The following is a 22847-nucleotide window of genomic DNA, read 5'->3' on the forward strand; positions in this document are numbered from 1 at the left end:
TTTTTTTAAACGCATTTTTCTCAGAATAATTTTTTTCATGTCGGTGTTCACTGTATCTCAAAAACTACTTGATCCATCCTTCTCAAAATTTGCACATTCCCATTTTGTTGTTATAATTAATTTTACAACATCAAATTAGTCAAATTTTAACAAAAAAAATTAGAAAATTTAAAAAATTCGTCTATTTTTACTTCCTAAATTTGAAAAAACGATAAAATGAACAATATCTCGACGTTGCGACCTAGAAAAACTCATAAAGTAACGAAATCATTTTGGATTTTTCTCAACAGATCATCCAAGAACACCGCAAAATAACTTTTTTTTTCATGTTGGAAAATTAGCTGTCATTTTCTTAATTTTTAATATCTTTGTACCAAAATTTCACATAATACTCTTGAAATGTTGTACTATAACATCCTAATGTTATAAATAAATTTAAACTGAACAATTTAAAAAAAAAATGTTAAAAATACCACCGTACCATTTTTTCTTTAAACACATTGAGACCCATATGAACGAGAATTATGCATAATATAAAATTCTTAATTATTAATAAATAAATCTAACAATAAAACACTGAAAACTTTTGTTTTCAATACTTCCACAACATTTATTATAAATTATTATCACTACAGCTGTTGCGATAAAGTGATTTTCTGTCAAAAGAGTTAGTTACTCAGAATTATGTCTGTATTTTTAATTTATTAATTTCCATAGATTCTAATAAAGATAGCTTAAGGCCTTTATTTTGAATGTCAAGAATTTGAAATTCGTCATTAAAAGAATGATTATGGTCTAGAAAGTGACGTGCATACGTAGAATCTGTTTTTCTATCATTGAAACCCATTTTATGTTCTGCTATACGTTTGTTATAAGTTCTAACAGTTTGACCGATGTAAGTTTTTGGACAGTCGCCACATTTAAATTTGTATATACCACTGTGTAAGTGCTTTTTCTTTGGCTTTTGTTATTCTTAATATATTTGTCTAAGTTGTTGTTTGTTCTAAAAGCTGGTGTTATTCCTTTCTTTTTTTATGCGTTTAGCTATTTTTTTTGATATCTTACCTGTCTATGTAATCGAGCAGAAGGTACTGGGTTTTTTCTCTGGTGGTGGAAATACCAATTCCAGGGCTTTCTTGTGTAGTTTTTGATTTAAAATTTTATTAATTGTTTGTTCGTTGTACTGTAGCATTTTAAAATTCCTTGGTATATACTGAAATTGGACTGACGATATCAAAAGAACAGCTGGTCACGAATGGATACAAAAAAACAAAGAACAGAAAGAAATAGACACAGTTAAGGGAAGGAGACTTAAGATCAAAGACTGGAAAAGGAGCAGTAGTGAACGTTATTCAATGGTAGTTACAAACACGTTGTTTAAACTACAGACACATAGGTTATATACACTTGTAAATTCTCTCAAGATATCAGCAGTAATAGTTACATTTATTAATAACAAATTAACCATCGATTCAGGAATGACATCAAAAATGCGAAAACGTAGTTATCAACAACGGCAAAGACAGGCTAAACATTGATTTCATTATAGGCTCTGAGAAAAGGTCACGTCGTATGAATTATTCAAAAAAGATAAATATGGATTATTTCATTATCATTTTTATAACTTTTAATAAATTAAAATAAATTAATTATATTAAAAAATGTATTAAAATATTATTTTTATTTGCATACAGAATCTGTAATAAAATTTTATTATTATTATTATTATAACGTATCACAAAGTGTAACAAATTTGATTAAATTCACTGTAGGTGTATTTATTTAGCTCCCCAGATAAACCTCTTTCTAACCCACTTGACTAAGAGTGGGAGCAGGAGCAATAGAGGCCTGGGTTCAGGCCTGGACGATCGACATTTGACCAATTAGAATTACGCAAGTGCTTAAAAAATATTGGGAGTGTAATCAAGGCATCCACCAGATTTTTCTAGACTTTAAACAGATTCATGATTCACTTAAAATAAAACGCAATGATTGAGATATGTGTAACCTAACCTAACCTAACTTAAGAAACTGGATCTGGTAACACGAATGTGTGTTAATAACTTCTTTGCACAAGTTAGAATAGGAGAAAAAACATTAAAAGACAGGTAGATCCGATATTCCCATTGTTATTTAACCTAGATATTGCAATATGTCATGAGAAACTTTTATCCGAAGATTAAACACGATATAAGAGCTAGGGGAGAAAAGATTGTTCTCGCTTTTACTGATGATGTAGATGCGGTAGTATAGTCTACAGTAGAAGTTAAGGATAAGTTTTTAAAGAAGGGGCATTAACACATTGGCTGCCATAAGGATTACCGGCGACCCTAACTAACAGATTACAATAAATTAGGATCACCGTTGTTACTTGTGCGTATTGAACTTTCAGAATTATTATAACGGTCGGCACTGTGAGGACGCTCAAATAGTTTTACTGTGGCATACTAGGAACCCATAGCTTGCTTATGTTCTTTTGTTAGGCGCGATGATGTCGTAAATAGCTTGTAACAACGAGAATAAGGCTCTGTAGAAACGATTAGTGGTATTAATTATCAAGTTTTTCTACGAAATTAGCAGTTTTTTGGTGAATTATATACACCATACACAGTTTCCTGGTAATGAATCATATGTCTATGATGATAGTTATCCTCAAAATAGAACCGAACTAACTCCTTTTTATATATACAAGAAACTAATCGATGATGAAATTTTACAACTTAGTGCAGAGGAGACTAACAGAAATACTGCGCAAGTAAAAAATGCACAACGTTATAGCAGATTATCCAGAATTTATGCATGGAAACCTACCAATAAAGAAATTTTAAAATTTTTGAGTTGTGTTATGTATATAGGAATTGTCAAGCTTCCCAAAATTGCTGATTATTGGAGTAAGTCACCATTGTATAATATTGTTCTGAAGCTATTTTCTTGTGGCATTTTAAACTAATTACTATTTAAATGGGAATAAGCCACAATTAAAGGTTAAAGTACGTTCCACTTCGGAAATCCTTCTCAAAATACAAACATTAGTAAATTAAACAAATTTTGTTTTTTTGTTACTTAGTGAAAAATTCTTCTAATAATTTAATTTTATCTGACTCATCTATATTGACAATTCAGACATACATTATACATTTTAAAGTAGACGACTTTAAAATGATATTGCCAATATTGTTGAGTTGCGTTCCTGGGACGACTTTACTTATAAGATAGTTCATTCGATTACATGAAATCAACTTTAACTTGAGAATATCCGTCAGAAAAGATCATAACATGTAATTCATCTTTAAAAAGACAAATACATGCCATGATGACAGTAAAATTCTCCTGTTAGTGATTCCATAGTAAATTATGAGGGAAAAACCAGGAAAAAAACCTCATAATACTATCCCGACATGGTAAGTATTTGATCGTGCATTTAGTTTACCTTCAATAAACACCAAATTCCGATTTTATATGTTTGTTATTTAAAAAACATAAATGATGTATTCTCTATATGTTACTGACTTACCAATACTGGTATTTTCCTTTTAATAACTTCCTCTTTCAATATGGGTAACCAGATCCTACTACATTTTGTCGAGGAATTCGCGGCACAATTGGTCTCATTTAGCTTAATTAGAGCCGCTTCTTTGATTTCTCTCTTTTTACCATCCGCTTCTTTTAGGACTAGATTTGAATCATTCCATTGAACCCGATGTTCATTATCCCATGCGTGTTTACATATTTGAGATCTATCAAATTCTCTATTTTTAATATAGGATTGATGTTCACTTATTCTAACATTTAATGGCCTTGATGTTTCACCTAAATAAAACTGATCGCATTCACAAGGTATTTTATAAACGCAATTCCTTGTCCTTTCTTGTTCATTGTTAGGTTTGGTTTTGGACAAAATAGATCTCAACGTGTTTGTTGTTTTAAATGTTGTTGAAATGTTGAATTTATTAAAGTTGATTTCATGTAATCGAATGAACTATCTTATAAGTAAAATCGTCCCAGGAACGCAACTTAACAATATTGGCAATATTATTTTAAAGTCGTCTACTTTAAAATGTATAATGTATGTCTGAATTGTCAATATAGATGAATCAGATAAAATTAAATTATTAGAAGAATTTTTCACTAAGTAACAAAAAAACAAAATTTGTTTAATTTACTAATGTTTGTATTTTGAGAACGATGTGGAAATGGAAACGTCAATAAACGTACTTTAACCTTTAATTGTGGCTTATTCCCATTTAAATAGTAATTACCATTGTATAATTTTACTTTTATTTCTTCTGTAATGACCAGAAACAGATTTCAGATTCTTTTGAGATTCTTACATTTTGCTGATAACACGGCTGCTTTACCAAACGATCGTTGCCATAAAATAAGAAAATTATTTGAAATTACACAATTACGTTTTGCTCCACAGGTAAAATGATTATGTATACAGGCAAAATGGCTAATAAAGGCCAAGATTTATAAGGAGAAATTGTACTAGATTTAGCAAAAGACTATCTACAAAAAGGAAGAGTTGTAATAACCGATAATTACTACACGTCTGTGCCTTTAGCAAAACAATTATTAGATGCTAATAGTCACTTATTAGGGACACTACGTAAAAACAGAAAATATATTCCAGAAAATATACTTTCCGCAAAATTAAAAAAAAGGAGAGATAATTGGAAAGGAACATCGTGATGGCATTGTAATAGGCAAATGGCACGATAATCGTGATGTCCTCTTCTTGACGACCAGACATGGAATCGACATGAAAGAGACAGGTAAATATATGAAATATGGTGTAGCTATAATTAAACCTGAAGCAGTTATAGACTACAACAAAGGAAAAGATGGTGTTGATGTCTCAGATCAACTAGCAAGCTGTTTCTCACTTCTGAAAAAAACTGTTCGCTGGTACCATAAAGCTGCAATTGAACTTTTATTGAATACGGCTGTCATCAATAGTTTAATAATATATAATTCCTTCAACACACCAAAACAGCAAGTTATCTCATTTCGGGAAATGCTAATCTTTAGTTTAGTCAATTACAGTCCGATGCCTGAACCTATTATTAATGTAAAGCATATGCTTGTTACAGTTGACTCCAAAACTACAAACAATAGGAAGAAGAGAAAACGTTGTAACCAATGTTACACTGAAACAGTTGTAACAAAAGGCAGTAAAGAAGCTCAAAAGAAACCCCAACTACATTTTGTAATTTGCGAAAATTTTACTGTGTGACATGTTTAACTAAAGAGCATTAAGTTGTTCACGATCACCGGTGATACTAGTGGCACATACTTGTGTAATATGTTACTGCAGTGCCATTAGGATCACCCGTGATCTTGCAAGTTTTTTTTTTTTAATTTGTAAGAATATAAACTTACTTTATATTATTAACCATTTGTATGAATAAATATCGTTTTCTAGGCATTTTTCACTTTAGCACCTGGGGAACTTACAGTGGCACTCTTATGGTGGCAGCCAATGTGTTAAATACCAGTCTAAATATATATGGTAAAACAAAACACATAGTAGTTTCAAAGCAAAAACGACAGCGAATAAGGCCAACTATTACTATCAGTAGCTATAACTTCGAGATCATCAAATAATTCAAAGATCTAGGAGCAACATCAGAGTGTTTGTATACGGGAGAGACATAAGCCAGAAGAAATAAGAAATATTTAGAAACTCTCTTTTCTATAATAGTAGAAAACCTGACATTTTACAATTAGTTATTAATAATTAGTAAAATTTGTAGCTTCTTTTTCAAACGATGACCATTTTTATCTTTTGTATTTTGTCTACGAATTTCATTCTTGCTTTATATTAAGAGTAAAAATTTATAATTATTATAAGTTAAGTTATTAGATGGTGATGTCATGAGGTGTAATTATTACATCCGGCTATTAGATCATTTTTTATACATATTTTAATATTATTCAAAATTGTTGGAATTCAGTTATATCCACACTTACTATATGGACTTAAATAAACTCCTTAGTCTAAACAAAACATTTAAACTTAAGAAAGTGACGTATACAATAAAAATTTAAACCACAATACCAGGTCATTACTGGATGTACCTTTAAAATTGTTTCACTGATATAATTATAACTGTATTAGATATTTTAGATATAATCAGACTAATTGTGCTATTGCCATTAAATAGTTTAATGTAACAGATATTATTATTATTGATCATTTATTGTCATTACACATCAGATATGATGTAAATGTTGTAAAGGAAAATAGATAAATCAGATAAGAATACTTAATATGCTTTTTTAATTATGAAGACTTTAGTGAACATTAAATGTTGATTAAAAATTCATCTATGCAGTACATTTCCTAGTATTTGGGCTTTTTTATATATACCATCCATCCAATGGCACTACAGCCCAAATCGGGCCTTGGCCTCCTTCAACAAGCTTCTCCAATCATTTCGATTTACAGGTGTTTTTTTTCCATGAATGCATTCCCAGGCAGTTACTGGCATCCTCATCGACGTAAATGCCTGAAGAGCATGTTTTTTATCCTGTTCACCTTGCCAGCCTTTTCTTGCAAAAGTCATTAATTAATCTATGTTTCAATCAGATCAAAAATATTAGTGGCTTCTCTTAAATATCGCCTCCTCCAACAAAGTATTTCTTCTTTCTCTGCAGCACAAAGTTTCTAGTAGGTTTCTCCTAAGTATATGAAACCCAACTAGTGTAAAATTTTCCACACTTTGTCTCTTGTTATATTTGGCAAAGTTTAGTCACTATTACATAATGTCCGCTAAAAGTTTGTCAACGGTAGGTATCTTATTTTGAAAAAGAAAAAAATATTCTTGACTAAAGAAAAATAGCAGAAAAAACTGCTGTCTGAAATTATATTTACAGATCTCATGTTTTGTCGTGACTATTTGGTTAGAATTATTTTTGGTTCTGAAGTTATTTTCTTGTGAAACTTAACTGTTTAATTATTATAATCTCTGACAGTTAACAATTCTAATTAGAAATATTTTATTTGATATTTTGACTCCCAGACTGGAAATATTTAAGTAGCATTGAAGCAAAAGTTGAAATATCAAATGCTAATAATAATAAGTAATTTCTAGAAAATACAAAAATTAATATCTTGTGATATTAAAAAACCAAACAAAAATAAAAAAATATATCAGAAATGACGAGCAGGACGAACAGTTCTTACTAAGGATAAATGTAAGAGGCCAGTAGGAGATAACAATTCATCCTTAGTGAGGTGAGATATGGATTTGATATTTGATCCCCATCAGGGGAAAATTACAATTTAAATAATTAATAAGATGTAGAATGAATATAAATTCCTAAACCAATAGCGCAAAAATATATTTGTTTTAAATTATATAATACAGAATATGAGTAAGTAAATATTTACAAACATAATTATCACCAAAATATTAATTTTTTTTATTAATGACAAAATTGTTCAGCAAATAAAAAAGCGGTAAAAAGACTAAAAATAAACTTACTTTTACATTGGTTTCATCATCAGTATTTCCATTGTAAAGTTCAGGAGGATAACTATCTATCAGTATTTGACCAAGTGCGCCTAGAGCGCAAAATACAAGCAGCAAAAGCTGCTTAAAAAGCATTGTTTTTCAGAGATGTTAACAGTAAGATTGTCAACAACCAACTAAACTAGCTGCCAAAAAATCTTATTTATTAGGGGACTCAAAACATGACCCCCTTATCGTATTTTATAAACAATTTCTCTAACCTTTGTCTGTCACTCTCTACGTCAATGCAATGCGCATTTTTAACAATGCATAGAAAGAAACAGAAATAAATCCTTTGCAGTTTTCATTGGCAAATGCATCATTTCAATAAATATTGCATTAGTCACACATATTTGTTGTCATTTGTTGTGAAGTTGCTTTTGTTTTGACATAAACTTGACATTTAGCGACCTTACAGAAACTGTCACATTATAATAGTTAATGATCAAAAAATTAATTATGTTAAAAAGCTACCAACGGTTTCTGAAAAAATTAAACAATTAGCGCTTTAACTATGTTAAACAAGAAACAAGATATTCTTTTTTTATTTTTGAATGGATTTGAAATAATTTTTAGTACGTCATCTGTTGAGATATAATTACAATAAAAATTTTTAAAAGCATTTTTCTAGTTAAAATACTCAGAACTTTTTCTATTTGTCCATAGATGGCAGACAAATACCAACAGTACATTTTGAATCAATTTTCAATAATTCCATTAACTAAATTGTTTATTATATGTCAAATTGTTTCAGTTCAATTATTTTTATTTCTTTTACCTATCCATCCATCCTGAATTGGGCTTTCATAAATTTTTCGTGTTGTTTCCATTTCATAATCGAGGAAACCATTAAATTATGGGTGATGTGGTCCATTAAGGTAAGTGTAGTTTCAATTTAAAAATATTCAATGAATATATTTACAATAACATATTTGACAAGGTTTAAAAACGACATTTGTATTTATTATTTTTTTAATTGCATATATATCTAACGTGTATATTTCAATTATATCTAACATGTATTTAAAATATTATGTAAATGCTAAGAAAAATATCGTCTCCTGCAACAGCAATTACATGTACAGATCACATAATTGTATCTCATATTTGTAATTTATTTTAAAACACTTGCGTGACAATTTTTATATTATATATCTGAAAAATATTTATCTTTTGAATGATGCAAATATCTTATGCTATTCTACTATCTTTTAAAACAAAATGGTAAAATAATAATACAAAAATATACTTAAAAGATGACAATTTGACAACTATTAACAATTGAGGGGTCCGGCAGTAAAAAATGGTAAGGGACAATACAGAAGATTTGAAGTGTTGAATTTTGAAAAAAATATTCTTATATTTTTTATAAAAAAATATAAGGCTATGAATCATGTTCAAATTAGTTAATTATGTTGTTAATCAGTAGGCAAAATATGAAATACCAAGTATTTTTTTACAATGTGTTTATTGAGAAAAATATAAAAATATGTACTACAACTTAACATTATTTACCTAAAATATTCGAAAAAGTTTAACGTAACATGTTAAGTGGTGTTGACTTAACATAATTTGGTACGTACTAGGGGTTTATTTTAAATTTATATACCAGTCGTGATAAACAGCTGGAATCCATTCCAAGAATGATTTTACATCTTTCAGTTTTTCTGGATGAATACTAAGGGGATGATTATATTTTTGAGTTAGTGTAGGAAATTTTTCTTCTGCAGCTGGTCTTCCTCTTTTATTCAAGGACATGGAATTAAATAATCCGCTGTATGATGCTGAATATTGTATATTTTTTGGAACTTCTGAAGATAGGCATAATTTCACACTACTTTGTAAAATACCTACCGGTTGATTAAAATAGCTTTTCAGTACTGAACAATCGTATATATCCTCTTGCTGGACCCTAGTTACTAGAAATGGTTTTTTTTTCTGACACTTCTTTAAAATGTCTTCTCAGTGATTGGGTGAATAGACCATTTCACAGTTTTTCTTGACATAATTTTCTACTACAGAAAAGTCTCTGTCGCTTGCCAACATTGTATGTCCTACCTGAGGAAATATATGAACTATTTCTTTAAAATAGTCATTTTGTAAAAGACAAAGCCAAAAACCAATGATAGTCCAGTTTTTATTTTGTCCGTAGCAATTGTCTGAAATAGCTATTAGTTTTCTGCCACGAATATTATTTTTCTCAAAGTACATTTTGAGACAGCTAGCGATTTCGTCCGACCCTCTTTTAGCAGTAGATTTATCCCACATAAAAAAGTGACCCTGACCATCTCCAAGGGAATGTATGCTTAAATTATAGCACCACAGTTTTCTCTTATAGAACATGGGACCAGTGGTAAGCTTTGGTGTGGGAAGGGTTTGCTGTAGATCAAAACTTATTGCATGCACATCTGGGTTTAAGTTTGCTTCCTCTACTGCGTCTCTGACTGCCTGTTGACCTGCTTCAGCTTTTCTATGATGTAATTCTTGTTCAGTTTTAATTTTTTTAACTCCAGTTTCATTATTGTGTAACTTAGCATTTTCTAAAGCCACTGAAAACTTATCGCACGCTTGACATGTATCCATTTTTGGAGTTTTGAAACTTATATTCTTCAGTAAATATTCTTCTGAATTTATCTGCAGAAACTGGAGTTTTCTTTTTCAAAATGCATTCTCCTACATATTTCTCATAACAAGTCTGAATAGAGTATTCCATACTCATATATTGTTTAGAGCTGTCAGCACGGGTGTAATGGCTTTTGTACTTAGGTAAGATTTCGATAAAAGATTTCAGAAAATCTATATCAGAATTGGAATATTTTTTAGGATGGTTTGAATGTCGACCTCTTAGATCTGATTTTGGAGTATTTGATCCAATTTTTAATTGTTTTACTAGATTTTCAACTCGACCTCGATTTTTCTGTAAGCCATGGATACTTAGGAAAGCCATTTTGCATACCTTAACATCTTTTCCTTGTGATTTTAATTTATATTCAATAGTTTGAGATCTTTTTGACATTAGTGCTTTAGTTTTCTTCCTAGTCACATTTTTAGATCTCATACAACCTTGTAAGTAAGCATTTTGTGTATCAAAACTGTTCATGCCCCAGAAATTAACAAAAATTGTCTGCAGCTCTTCATAAGATGCAAATAACTCATAGCATTTATTGGGGCAACTACACGGTGGACCTTGTGTTTTTGATAAAACAATATTTCCCTTACCTCTGTATTGTTTATATTCTTTTCCGCGATTTCTGAGCTCTTTCGTTTTTAATTGCTTACTAAAATTGCGCTTCCTTTTTCTAGATTTTGTTTCTGAAACAGAATCTTCTTCTTCTTGTTTACTGTGTTCATTTAATTTTCCTCCATTTTCTTTTTCTTCTCTCCTTCTTCTTCAGTACTGGACTCTGGGTATGTGTGAGAAGAAATTTCTTGAAGCCCATGTTCTTTCAAAAGTTTTCTAAAACATAAATAAAAATCGTATTAAGTATTATAGGGCTGCCGATTCATTCATTTTCATATTTGCAAGTAAAAAATGTTAAGTTTTTATGCAAAGTGAATGTGGATGTAAACAATGTTAAGTACATCCTTTACCATTTTTTACTTGCAAACAATTATTCTAAAAATATCAATAAATTACCTTCTTTGTAGAAAGTTAATCGAGCTAGCTTCACTAAATATTTGAAATTCAGGATCTTTATCTGAGTCATAATCATCGTAGCTCTCAGAAATGTCACTTATAACATCAAAAAAGCCATTTTGATTTGAACAACTTGCTTTGTCTTCCGCCATCATGGACACATAACATTATTTTCATGCGTATGCATGTCTCTTACCAAATTTTAAGAAATTAATCTTGCGCCATCTGTTATTCGGAGGATAAAATAAGTCAAGTTTTCTGCGTTGCCATGTCCCTTGCCATCTTTTAGATAATATTTCGGGAAAAATCAAAATTTGTCCCTTACCATTGTTTACTACCGAGCCCCTCAATTTCATTTTTCTTGAAGGGTATTTGTGTGTATTGGTTTAGATATATCTCGTTAGATATCAAAAACGTGGTACAATTCTTTCAATTCTATCTGGACCTCAGATATAAACGATATTATTTAAGTCAAATACTTTTAATTATTATAATTAATTTAAATTGATTGATTTAATATTTATGACTGGTTCTTCACTTGCCTTCTCACTTACAGCTACACGAAATAAGCAGTTGATTAAAATGTCAGCAACACCGCTTTCTTAAGTTTCTGAACCACGATATTTTTCTTCTTTTTATAAACCTTAAACTCGTCTCTCTCTTCTTAGACTTCACTCTTTAATATCATAGTCTTTTCAAATTCTTTTTATGTCTTTCTGTTCAATGTTGGCCATCATCATCCCAAATGTTTTTTTAAATATTGACAATGTGTGAATATTTCATTTATTCTTTGGATAATACTTGCATTAGGTAGTAGGGGAGAGGCTTGTACCTTGGGGTAGCTTGTACCATGAGCCACCTCATTTTCTTTTAATTGGCGCGCGAACTCTCTCTGCTTCTTATGTCAAGCTCTTCTACAATCGCCGTCATTCTGTGGTTAGTTGTTGAACGCCACCAGAAATCATTTGCGGCTGTCTTGAAAATATAGTGAATTATTTTTTGAAAAGTAAGTATTTATAGGATAGATAATTTTCTTTTTTAATTTTTGTGTTAACAGATCTCTTTACAGATGCCTAGAAGCAAAACCGGTGTAAAAAGAGCTCCGACAGATCATGAAAACCTATTAAAAGCTTTCAATGCAATTCAAGAAAAGCAAATATCGGTCCGATTAGCTGCAAAGGAATTCTATGTGTGTGTCGTCCGTGACGACACTTAGTGTCACCCGAAAATTTTTGGTCCGTGGTCCCAACAATTTCCTCTCTTATGGTGCTTGCGCAGTCCGAAAAGTATTTTTCACTGATGAGGAGAACGACTTGTCAGTATTTAACTCAAACGAGTCATATGCATTATGGACTTTTACTTCGCTCTTTGCAAACTTTAGCATTTGAATACGCTAAAGCCAACAATAAGCCAGTCCCACCGTCCTGGAATAATAATTATCGTGCCGGAAAACAGTGGTTCCTTGACTTTATGAGTCGCCATAAGCAACTTATTTTAAGAAAGCCACAAGCCACTAGCCTATCTCGCGGAACCAGCTTCAACAAACACAATGTCTCATTATTTTTTTATATATTTAACTCATAAATAAGCATACCTTCACACCCAGTAGAATATACAATGTTGATGAGAGTGGTAACACTAATTTTACGTTCCTGGAAAAAATGTAGCTTGCAAGGATATTAAACAAGTTGGTTCCGCTACAAGTGGAGGAAGGGGTACTAATGTAACATTTATCGCTGCTGTAAGTGCTTCAGGGAATGCTGTCCCCCCTATGTACATATTTCCCAGAGTGAATTTTAAGCCCTATATATTGAAAGGTGCACCTGCTGATTCGGTGGGAACAGCTCATCCTAGTGGTTGGTCCAATGGAGTCATATTCTTAGAATATTTAAGGCATTTTATACATATCACACAGCCTTTACTAGATGCAATAAATAGTGAATGCATTCAAATGGGACTTGACATCAATACAAATAAGACCAAATTTATGATAGTATCAAGGAGTCCAATAAATAATGAACAACTAACTCTTGGTGGACAGCAAATAGAGAGAGTGACAAAATATAAATATCTGGGAGCTTACATCAACACAGAATTAGATCCAGACCAAGAGATCAGGGTACGAATAGAAATGGCAAGGGCAGCGTTCTTGAAATTCAAGCAATTGTTCTGTGACAAAAATTTGAATACTGCGCTGAGACTGAGGTTTGTTGAATGTTACGTCTGGTCGCAACTATTGTACGGGGTAGAAACATGGACATTAAAAGAGCAAATAGTTAAGAAGCTTGAAGCCTTTGAACTTTGGATATACCGGAGAATGTTGAGAATCCCATGGACTGCCAGGGTCACCAATGAGGAAGTGCTGAGAAGGATGGGTCGAGACAAAAAATTGTTGAGAACAATAAAAGTACGCAAGACTGCATACCTTGGACACATACTGAGGAATGATAAATATAGTCTTCTGCAGGTCATCATGCAGGGTAGAGTCGATGGCAAAAAGGGAATAGGTAGAAAGAGGAAGTCATGGCTGCGAAATATTCGAGACTGGACAAACATGACTGTAGACGAATTATTCCACGTTGCAAAAGACAGAGAAACTTTTAGAAATGTGGTTGCCAACCTCCGTTAATGGTGACTGCAGCAATCATGAAAGTCATATTACCTTCGAAATCATCAAGTTAGCTAAAGAACATGGGATCGTAATATTGACTATTCCACCTCATATGAGCCATAAGCTCCAACCCCTCGATCGCAATGTTTTTGGCCCATATAAAACTTATTATAACAACGCGTGCACCGAATTGATTATAAGAAACCCAAGAAAACCAATCTTCTTCTTCTTTGTCAACCATTTTCCATCCACTCCTGAATGTAGGTCTCTCCCAATTGCTTCCATCTTTCTCTATCTTGCGCCGATCTAATCCACTGTTTGCCTACCACTATTCTTATGTCATCTACCCATCTTTTTTGAGGTCTTCCCATGCTTCTTGTTGTCGTCCTTGGTCTCCATTCCAGAATTCTCCGTGTCCACCTGTTGTCATTATATCGGGCTACGTGACCTGTCCAGCGCCATTTCATTTTTGCAATTTCTTCCACAATATCCCTAATCTTCGTTCTACGTCTTATGTCGGTGTTTCTAATCTTGTCTCTTAGTGATATTCCAAGCATGATTCGTTCCATTGCTCTTTGCGTTGTTTTTAAAACCAATATATATTTACAATGTCGCTGAAATTTCTGGTCAGGCATATAAACTAGCATTTAATCGCACAAACATTGAATCTGGATTCAGAGTTTCAGGGATCTGGCCAGTGAATGAAAATGTATTTCAAGAACACGAGTTCTATAGTTCTTCGGTCACTGATAGAGATAATCCTGCTAGTATCAATGAAGATATTTATTTCAGACCCCCTATTAATAATCATAAAATAACTGCTGAGACTGAAGAACCTGAGCTACCATACAAGTCACCAGAGGTAGTCCGCCCTTTACCTAAGACACCTCCAAGAACAAACATACAAAAAGGTCGTAAAAGGGGAAAGTGTCTAGTCTTAACTGATACACCTGAGAAAAATGAAATAGAAAACGAGCATGAGGAAAGAATGAACAAAAATATGAAGAAAACAGCTGTGAAAAGAAAAATTATGGACACCCAGCATCATTTAGCAGGGAAGCATCATTTAACAGGGATCCGTCTTCTGAGCATGAGTCAGGCATAGATTGGGAAGGACATATATCTAAAAATAACAAACCAGACACACGAACAGAGTTTACACTGGAAACTGGTAGATTCTACCTAACAAAACTTATTGGAAAGAGGATCGTACGATTTTATGTTGCTAAAATAGTATCTTTAACTTCAACAATAATGGTTAATTACCTGAAGAGAATCCGCTTATCTGAAAACTTCTGCCTGATTGATATAAAGGCATATGAAATCGAAAAGGAAGACATCATTAAAAGCGTCGTGGAAGTTCCCAAGAAAGATGGATCCTCAAAACGTCAACAGGATATTTATACTTTTAACTTGGATTTTGAAAAGTATTTTATTGAGTAAAGTTTACGTTATTTAAATTGTTTGTTCTTATGTTTAATAAGAATAAATCATTGATTTATATTATTGGTAACTCATTTTGCTTAAAATGGTCCTTATTCTAAACAAAACTTAATAATACAAATATTAAAAGGATTTTGTTCCTATGTAACTTTAAATGTGTCTGTTAATTATTAAAATAAAAGTTTTGGTAATTATGTTTACCAGTGGCCCAAGTTACAACCTTTGGTGGCCCAAGGTATAATACTTATTGTACCTTGGGCAAATTGTAGTCGTTCGGGATTTTTTTTTCTTTTAAGAAAATCAACTCATGTAATCAGTAGTTCTGTGGTATTCTGTTTCGTTCTATTATTTTTTGGATTAGAAACCAAAATCCGTATCCTGCAATGATTTCCGGACCATCAGCTTAAGGAGTCACATTTTAAAGTTATTTTTAAAAATCATACATCAAAAGGTATATAGACTATGCGAAGAAAAAACCAGCCGTACACAGTTTGGTTTTCGGAATGCAGTGGGTACGAGAGAGGCTGTCTTTAGTATACAAGTGCCATTTGAACGATTTAGAGATGTGAATTGCGATATTTTTACATGCTTCATTGATTATCATAAAGCATTTGATATAGTAAAACACGACAAGCTGATGGAGATATTAACGAATATTGGAATTTGTGATCTAAGTGAATCCTGAATTATTAGCCATCTTGACTGAAATCAGACATCGTCTATCCGTACAGAGGCAGGAAAATCCGACGATATCAAAATCAAACGTGGGGCACGACAGGGATGTATACTATCACTCAACGAAGAATGTATCAATGACATCAGATACGCGGATGACACGGTGGTATTCGCTGACAGTCATAAAGCCCTCCAGGAGTTAATAAATAGAATCACGGAAGTGAGTCAGAGATATGGACTTTCGCTGAACATTAAGAAAACAAAATGTATGATGATCTTTAAGAAGGAACAGCAAATTAAAAGAATCAGTGTGAATGGTCAACCAATAAAAAGAGTAAAAACATACACCTACCTTCGAACGTCAATGAAAATTGGGACCATTCTCTAGAAATAGAATCTAGGATAGAGAAAGCAAGATCTGTATTTCAAAAAATGGCTAAGCTGTTCAAATGTCATGATTTATCAGTATCAATAAAAAGCAATGAGAAGAAGCAACGAGAGCAAGGGGCAGAGCAGGGATCAACCCTGAGGTCATCGAGGAAGAGTACCGCGCAAGGAAGAGGGAACTTTACAGGAAAATCCGTACAGAAAAAGAATTCACTGGAAAGAACTGTGTGAAAAGCTGGATGAGGACATCTGGGGTCAGGGATATAAGAAGTTCCATGCGTATCCTCCTTACGAAATGCCTATGGACAAGAAGCTTAAGGTAACACGAGAGTTCTTTCCGGACGGCAGATGGCATGAAGTATGGAGAGACGAGGGAGCTGAGCGGGCCGTACCTTTTACCATGGATGAATTTGTCGAGGCATTGGATTGGATCCAGTCCGAGGGACGCGCAGGTGAAGGGCCTAGGACGGGCGGGGCCTTCGTGGCTTCTGGAACACATGAATGCACTGCTGGAAGCACAAACTTTTCCTGAGCCTTGGAGGACATCGAGGTTGGTACTGAAAAGTATCGCCCCATCTGTCTTCTTCCTTGCATCGGTAAGCTGTATGAAAGGATGCTGCGAGTACGCATAGACAACATGATTGAGAGGTCAGGTGTTTTATCTCGGAGGCAATTTGGTTTTTGTAAAGGGAAAAGCACAATAGATGGAATCGTGAGTATGCTCGAAGCATTGCACAACAGATAGGATGAACATCGCTGGGCGGCCCTGCTGTTGTTCGACATTAGGAATGCATTCAATACGCTGCAGTGGAACGAGGTAATGAAGGCAATGGATGAGAGACGCCCTGGTTACCTGATAAATGTGGTGGCGGAGTATCTGTCCGAGAAAAGGATTATGATGGAAAAGGGACGATCGTGGACGTAACATTGGTGTCCCCCATGAAAGTGTGTTTGGCCCACTTTTCTTTATACTTTATTTAAATGATTTAAATTTATTCATTGATTGTGAGTTTGTGAGTCTGTTTGCAGATAATACTTTGTTAGCTTGTTATAGTATTGATATAAATGTTGATATGCGTAGAATGAATCTAATTCTTGGAGCAGAAATATGACTACTACTAAAGCTAATGCTAATGCTTCTTAAGGTCTTCTTATTGTGCCGTCTTCTAACGAAGGTTCAGATCACTTATTTAAACGCTTGTCTATCTTTTGCAACATGAAATATCTGTTCAACACTGAGGTTAGTCCAATCTCTGATATTCCTCAGCCAAGATTTCTTCTTTCTTCCAGAGCTTTTTCTTCCCTTTACTCTTCCTTGCATGATGACATGTAGAAGAGAGTATTTATCGTTTCGTAGTATGTGGCCCAGATACGATGATTGTACCAACAGGTACAAATACAAAAACCTAAATTTGAATAACCTAAAGCTTTTTATTGATAGTGACCGAATTGTATTTGTCAATTGTATCAAAAACCTTGGTTTTCAAGTAGATAGTAGTCTAGTGTATAATAAGGTACATAACTAAAAAAACATCATAAAACTAGATATTCTTCGAAATTAGACGTGGAGTGGAGACAGGGATGCGTATTGTCGCCAATTATATTTAATGCCTATTCCGAAGAGGTCCTGAAAAAAGCTCTTGAGGGTGAAACAGCTGAAATAAAGGTAAATACAGTTTTCAATAACAACATTAGATATGCGGACGACACTGTGATCTTAGCCGAAAATATTGAAGATCTTCAGAGACTGGTGACCAGAATAGCGGAGTATGGAAAAGAGTACAGTCTAACAATGAACGTCAAGAAGACGAAATTTATTAGAATATCGAAAACTCAAAAATAACGAGAATCTTCTAATAAACGGAACCAACGTCGAACAAGTGGACAAATATGCATATCTGGCAACAATGATTAACTCCACAAATGATTACATTCAGGAGATCAAAATCGGAATAGAAAAGGCTAGAGCAAATTTCAACAAAATGAGAAGGGTGCTATGTACAAGGGATTTAAAATTGCAACTAAAAGTTAGGTGTGCGAGGTGCTACGTTTTTTCGATTTTATGGAATGGAATCTTATACCTTGAATGCGACATCAATGAAAAAACTGGAATCATTCGTGCTGTGGGTGTATAGAAGAATTCTGAAAATATTGTGGACAGAACATGTCACAAACAAAGAGGTGTTATGCCTTTATTTAATTCTAATTTATTGTTATTTTAATTTATTAAAACACGGTAATTTATATCAATTTATTAAACCACTGTACAACAATTTATTTGACTAATAATTACATAATTTATGTATACGAACGTTACAATTTAAGCGCGGCGCGAATCTTCAAAATTAACTGTTTCTCTTCCAAATAAAATGTCCTGTTATATACGCCAGTACCGTTAACTAGAAACGTCGACGGCCCTCTCGACTAGACCGAGCGGCGAAATGGTAACGGCAAACTGGTATTTTCACATCGGCTCGTCTCCAGAAGGTTCGAATTGTTGTTATTATAACAAAGGGGGACCCAACGTGTGTCAGCTAGGCATTACCTAGAAAATACTCGAATGAATAAGCATATTAGTAATAAACATGTTTACCGTTTTGGGTCAGAATTTATCGTAACAGATGTTTTGAGAAGGATGAATAAAGAAATAGAAATTTTAAATACCAGGGAAATATCCAAGGAAAGAGAAGAATAGGGAGGCGTAGAATGTCATGGCTGCGCAACATGAGAGAGTGGTACGGATGTATATCAAATGAACTTTTCAGAGCAGCCGTCTCAAAAGTCAGAATAGCTATGATGATTGCTGAACACCGCCGCAGAGATGGCACTTAAAGAAGAAGAATATATTCTTCAATCTAGAATAACTGCGTATAGGACTATAATCCTATAACCTATAATCCATTTTTTTATTGTGCCTTGATGCTACATTTTTTAAATCTGAATCAAATTTCTCAATTGCAAAATCTCCAAAATCGAGGAATGCGCATGATTTTACATTGAAATCGACTAACACCGATTTTAAGTATGTTGAGTACTTTAGAGTGCTTATCTGTCGAGCAACGGCTTGATTATCTGTCAATGACTCTTATATGCCTATAAAATCATAAATAATCTGGCTCCATCGTATTTTGATGAATTTGTATCTTTTAATTCAAATCTGCATTTCACTGGATCAATCAACCAGATAGATATTTATAGAACTAATACATATAGTTATAATAAGCTGCTAGACCATCTTAAATATTCTCCAAATATATTTATTTTAAAGAAAAAATTCATTGACTATGTTAATTAACTGATTTTATCTTATATGTCACAGATTTTATGTAAAATTCTTTATTTTTTTCAGTTTATTATTATAATTCATAATGATTTCATGATATTGTACAATTTTTATTTATTTTGTGTAGTGTTTTTGCGTCCATATTATGTAAGTATTATGTTAACGTCCATAATGTATTATTGGTAGCAATTGTAAAATATTGAGGTTGCCTAGTTCAATAAAGATTTCATTCATTCATTATTCTAGCTTTACAACTCTGGATGGGTTGTAAAGTGACCCTCAAGATTTTCATCATCATCATCATTCTGGCTTTACAACCCCGCGTGGGTCTTAGCCTCCTCAAGAATTTCTCTCCAGTCGTCCCTATCCTATAATTATTATGGTCTAGAAGATGAACTGCTTCCGTAGAATCTGTTTTTCTATTATTGAAAGCCCGTTTGTGCACTGCTATCCGTTTGTAAAAGGTTCTACCACTTTGACCGATGTAAGTTTTTGGACAGTCGCCACATTTAAATTTGTATATATCTTTAAATCCCTTTTTGTGAGCGTTTCTGGATTAATTATGGTGTTATGTTGATTCCTATCTTCGATCTTGTAAAATTCCTTGTTTATAAATAACAATGGGTAATCAATTTTTGTTAAAATCTTTATTAGCAGGTTTTTTTCCTAAAATGCATTTTAATTAGAGCAGATGTTTTAGGCTCTATGATATAATGACTTGATAAGTGAGTGATGGATTCGACAGTTACTTGATGAAAATTCATTTTATCTAACGATAAAACACTGAAAACTTTTGTTTTCAAAACTTCCACAAAATTTATTATGATTTATTATCACTACAGCTGTTTCGGCAGAGTGCCTTTCTCAAGTGATCTATTTTTGGTATGCGTTTACACTTTATAGTCTTCAACTGAATAAATTGAGGAGGGGAGAACTGTTTGTCTCAAGTTGGTCATTCGGAATTATGACTGTATTTTTTAATTTGTTAATATCCATATATTCTTATAAAGATAGCTTAAGGCCTTTATCTTGAATGTGAAGAATTTGAAATTGGTCATTAAAAGAATTATTATGGTCTAGAAGGTCAACTGCGTACGAAGAATCTGTTTTTCTATTATTGAAAGCCCGTTTATGCACTGCTATCCGTTTGTAAAAAGTTCTACCGCTTTGATCGATGTAAGTTTTTGGACAGTCGCCACATTAAAGTTTGTATATACCACTGTGTAATTGCTTTTTCTTTTGACTGTCGTTGTTTTCAATTAATTATGTTTAGGAACTTCGACAGTTTGCTACAAAGAGAATCCATGCTGCTATTGCTACTGCGAAATGGTCTAAGCGGTAAGTTTTCTTTGTATATTTTTGGGACTCGTTATAGGTGTGGTGTTCCGCTGTAGTTGCTTGGGTGGTAATGTTCTTCTTTGGTAGTCTGTCAGGTATTCCTTAAATTTGTCTAATGTTTAATATACATATTCTATTCTCTAATAATTTGGTTGGGTCCTTTTTTAGTTTCGTATAAGGTCCATTTGTGACCAACTGTTAGATTTTCTCCTGGTATTAAATTTTGTCCATGATTACTATTGCGTTGCTCTTGTCGGTCGGATGGTAATATTATTATGGAGCTGGTAATTATATATCATGTTTTAGAGCTTTGAGTTACTCTTTAATAACATTTGCTGTTGATTTTGCGCTTTTTTCCAGTTCCTTTTTGCAAAGTACCTACTCTTCTTCCATCTACTTATATTCTTCCTTTTCGTGTGTTGATAGTTCTTGATTGACTAACAAAATTTAGACCTTTGAGAGCATCAGTTCTCTCTTGTGTTCAACTATCTTTTTGATAAATTTACAACTGCTGTGCTAGTAACATTTTGTCTTATTTGGCTATTACATGTGCTAATGATGTTTTCTTAAAGAGTGTTGAGTTTGTTAATGTGTGTGGTTTTTTGTCTATTGTACCCATGTGTAAGTTTCTGCACTGTTATATGATCAACTACATTTGAAATCATTCTTTTAAGTTTCCTTCTGTAAAACTGCTAGAATTATACCTCAGATTATTTTTTGTTAATGACTTCTAAGCGGACAATATAGTCTTTTTTATTTTTTGACAGTCAAACCTCAAACCATTATTTGTTGACATGTACTTCTTCTTGAACTCATGGATTTAATTTTGTTAAAATGCAGTTTGGGAGTTTTCCATAAAATGTAACTACGTAACCAGTACAATAGTCTAAACTGCTGTATTATACCTATTTAATTAGATTTTTTATTTGCAGAGCCAATCAAAACATTAGAAATTACCGTAAATTTCAAAGATCAAGGCGAAAGGTGGGGATGAAAAATTGAGGCCTCTGAAAATTAAATTCATATTATTTTAAGTGAATTAACAATAATAATTGTGCGCTTAGCCCCGCCACACCATATCCCCATTGCACGTTACTGCGAAAGTGCGAAGTATAGTTATCCTTTATCCGCCTTCTCCTGAACGAATAGAATAATACAAATTGCAAAACGAGCAGCCAGCAAGTAGTTATTGGAGTGTCGCGCGCATAACGTACAATTGACAAGCGAGTGCGCATATCGCCTGACAAAACCCAACAAAACCGATTAGTCGTTATTTTCTTACGAACGTGTGTGAGTGCCACTCTGTTTTGAAACTGTGTTCAGTGGGAAATTCTGTCCGCTCTCTGTTTGCGCCGAATGACATTTCGATTTTAACTCCAAGCAAAATGGCTGCCGATTCGGGAATGGATACATGCCCCTCGCCTGAGATCGCCGATTCCAGAAAAAGACCTCTGGATGGGGATGCCGAGAACGGAGACACTAAGCGGTCCCACTTTAGTTCAGGTAAGTTTTTAATTTCTGACATAACACTGTTTTTTTGTTTGAACGTTTCGACGCCATGACGTGTGCACACAACTACTGTCATCGTTTCAATGTCAAATTGAACGTAATTAACCTAGTAATGTGGTTGCTAGATTGAAGGCTACCTGCCGCTCTAATTACCGAACGGCCTATAGTGATGGTCCGACGGTGACTAACATTCGTGTTTACGCTGCCAGCAATCAGCTGAATTAGTTTGTTGGTGCTTGAGAACAAATCTTTGTTTTTTTAACATAAATATTATTGGCATCAAAACAATTAGGTCGAACGAATTGTTATTTTTTTGTCGGAATATTGTTTAAATACATTAACGTATTTAATTTTTTATAAAATACTAGTGTATACTTTTCCTTTTAACCATTCTTAACTTTCTGTCTCTTTCTCTCTTTTATTTCGCGATTTGCTTGACCTAAATTC

General features: G+C 33.1%; 2 protein-coding genes across 4 annotated transcripts in view; one reads left to right on the forward strand and one right to left on the reverse strand.

The window, feature by feature from the left end:
- Positions 1-7879, reverse strand: part of LOC140443951 (uncharacterized) — an 86982-nt gene extending 79103 nt beyond the window's left edge. For both annotated transcript variants that reach the window (XM_072535480.1, XM_072535479.1), the window contains exon 1: positions 7491-7879. In XM_072535480.1, the coding sequence (XP_072391581.1) occupies positions 7491-7613 (123 nt within the window). In that variant the 5' untranslated portion in view covers positions 7614-7879. The remainder of the gene's footprint in view (positions 1-7490) is intronic.
- A 357-nt stretch (positions 7880-8236) lies between these two features.
- ps (RNA-binding protein Nova-1-like protein passilla) overlaps positions 8237-22847 on the forward strand; it is a 260367-nt gene continuing 245756 nt past the window's right edge. For both annotated transcript variants that reach the window (XM_072535481.1, XM_072535482.1), the window contains exons 1-2: positions 8237-8395; positions 21824-22394. In XM_072535481.1, coding sequence (XP_072391582.1) covers positions 22277-22394 — 118 coding nt within the window. In that variant the 5' untranslated portion in view covers positions 8237-8395; positions 21824-22276. The remainder of the gene's footprint in view (positions 8396-21823; positions 22395-22847) is intronic.

This window comes from Diabrotica undecimpunctata, chromosome 6 (genome assembly GCF_040954645.1).
Source record: "Diabrotica undecimpunctata isolate CICGRU chromosome 6, icDiaUnde3, whole genome shotgun sequence".
NCBI lineage: Eukaryota > Metazoa > Arthropoda > Insecta > Coleoptera > Chrysomelidae > Diabrotica > Diabrotica undecimpunctata.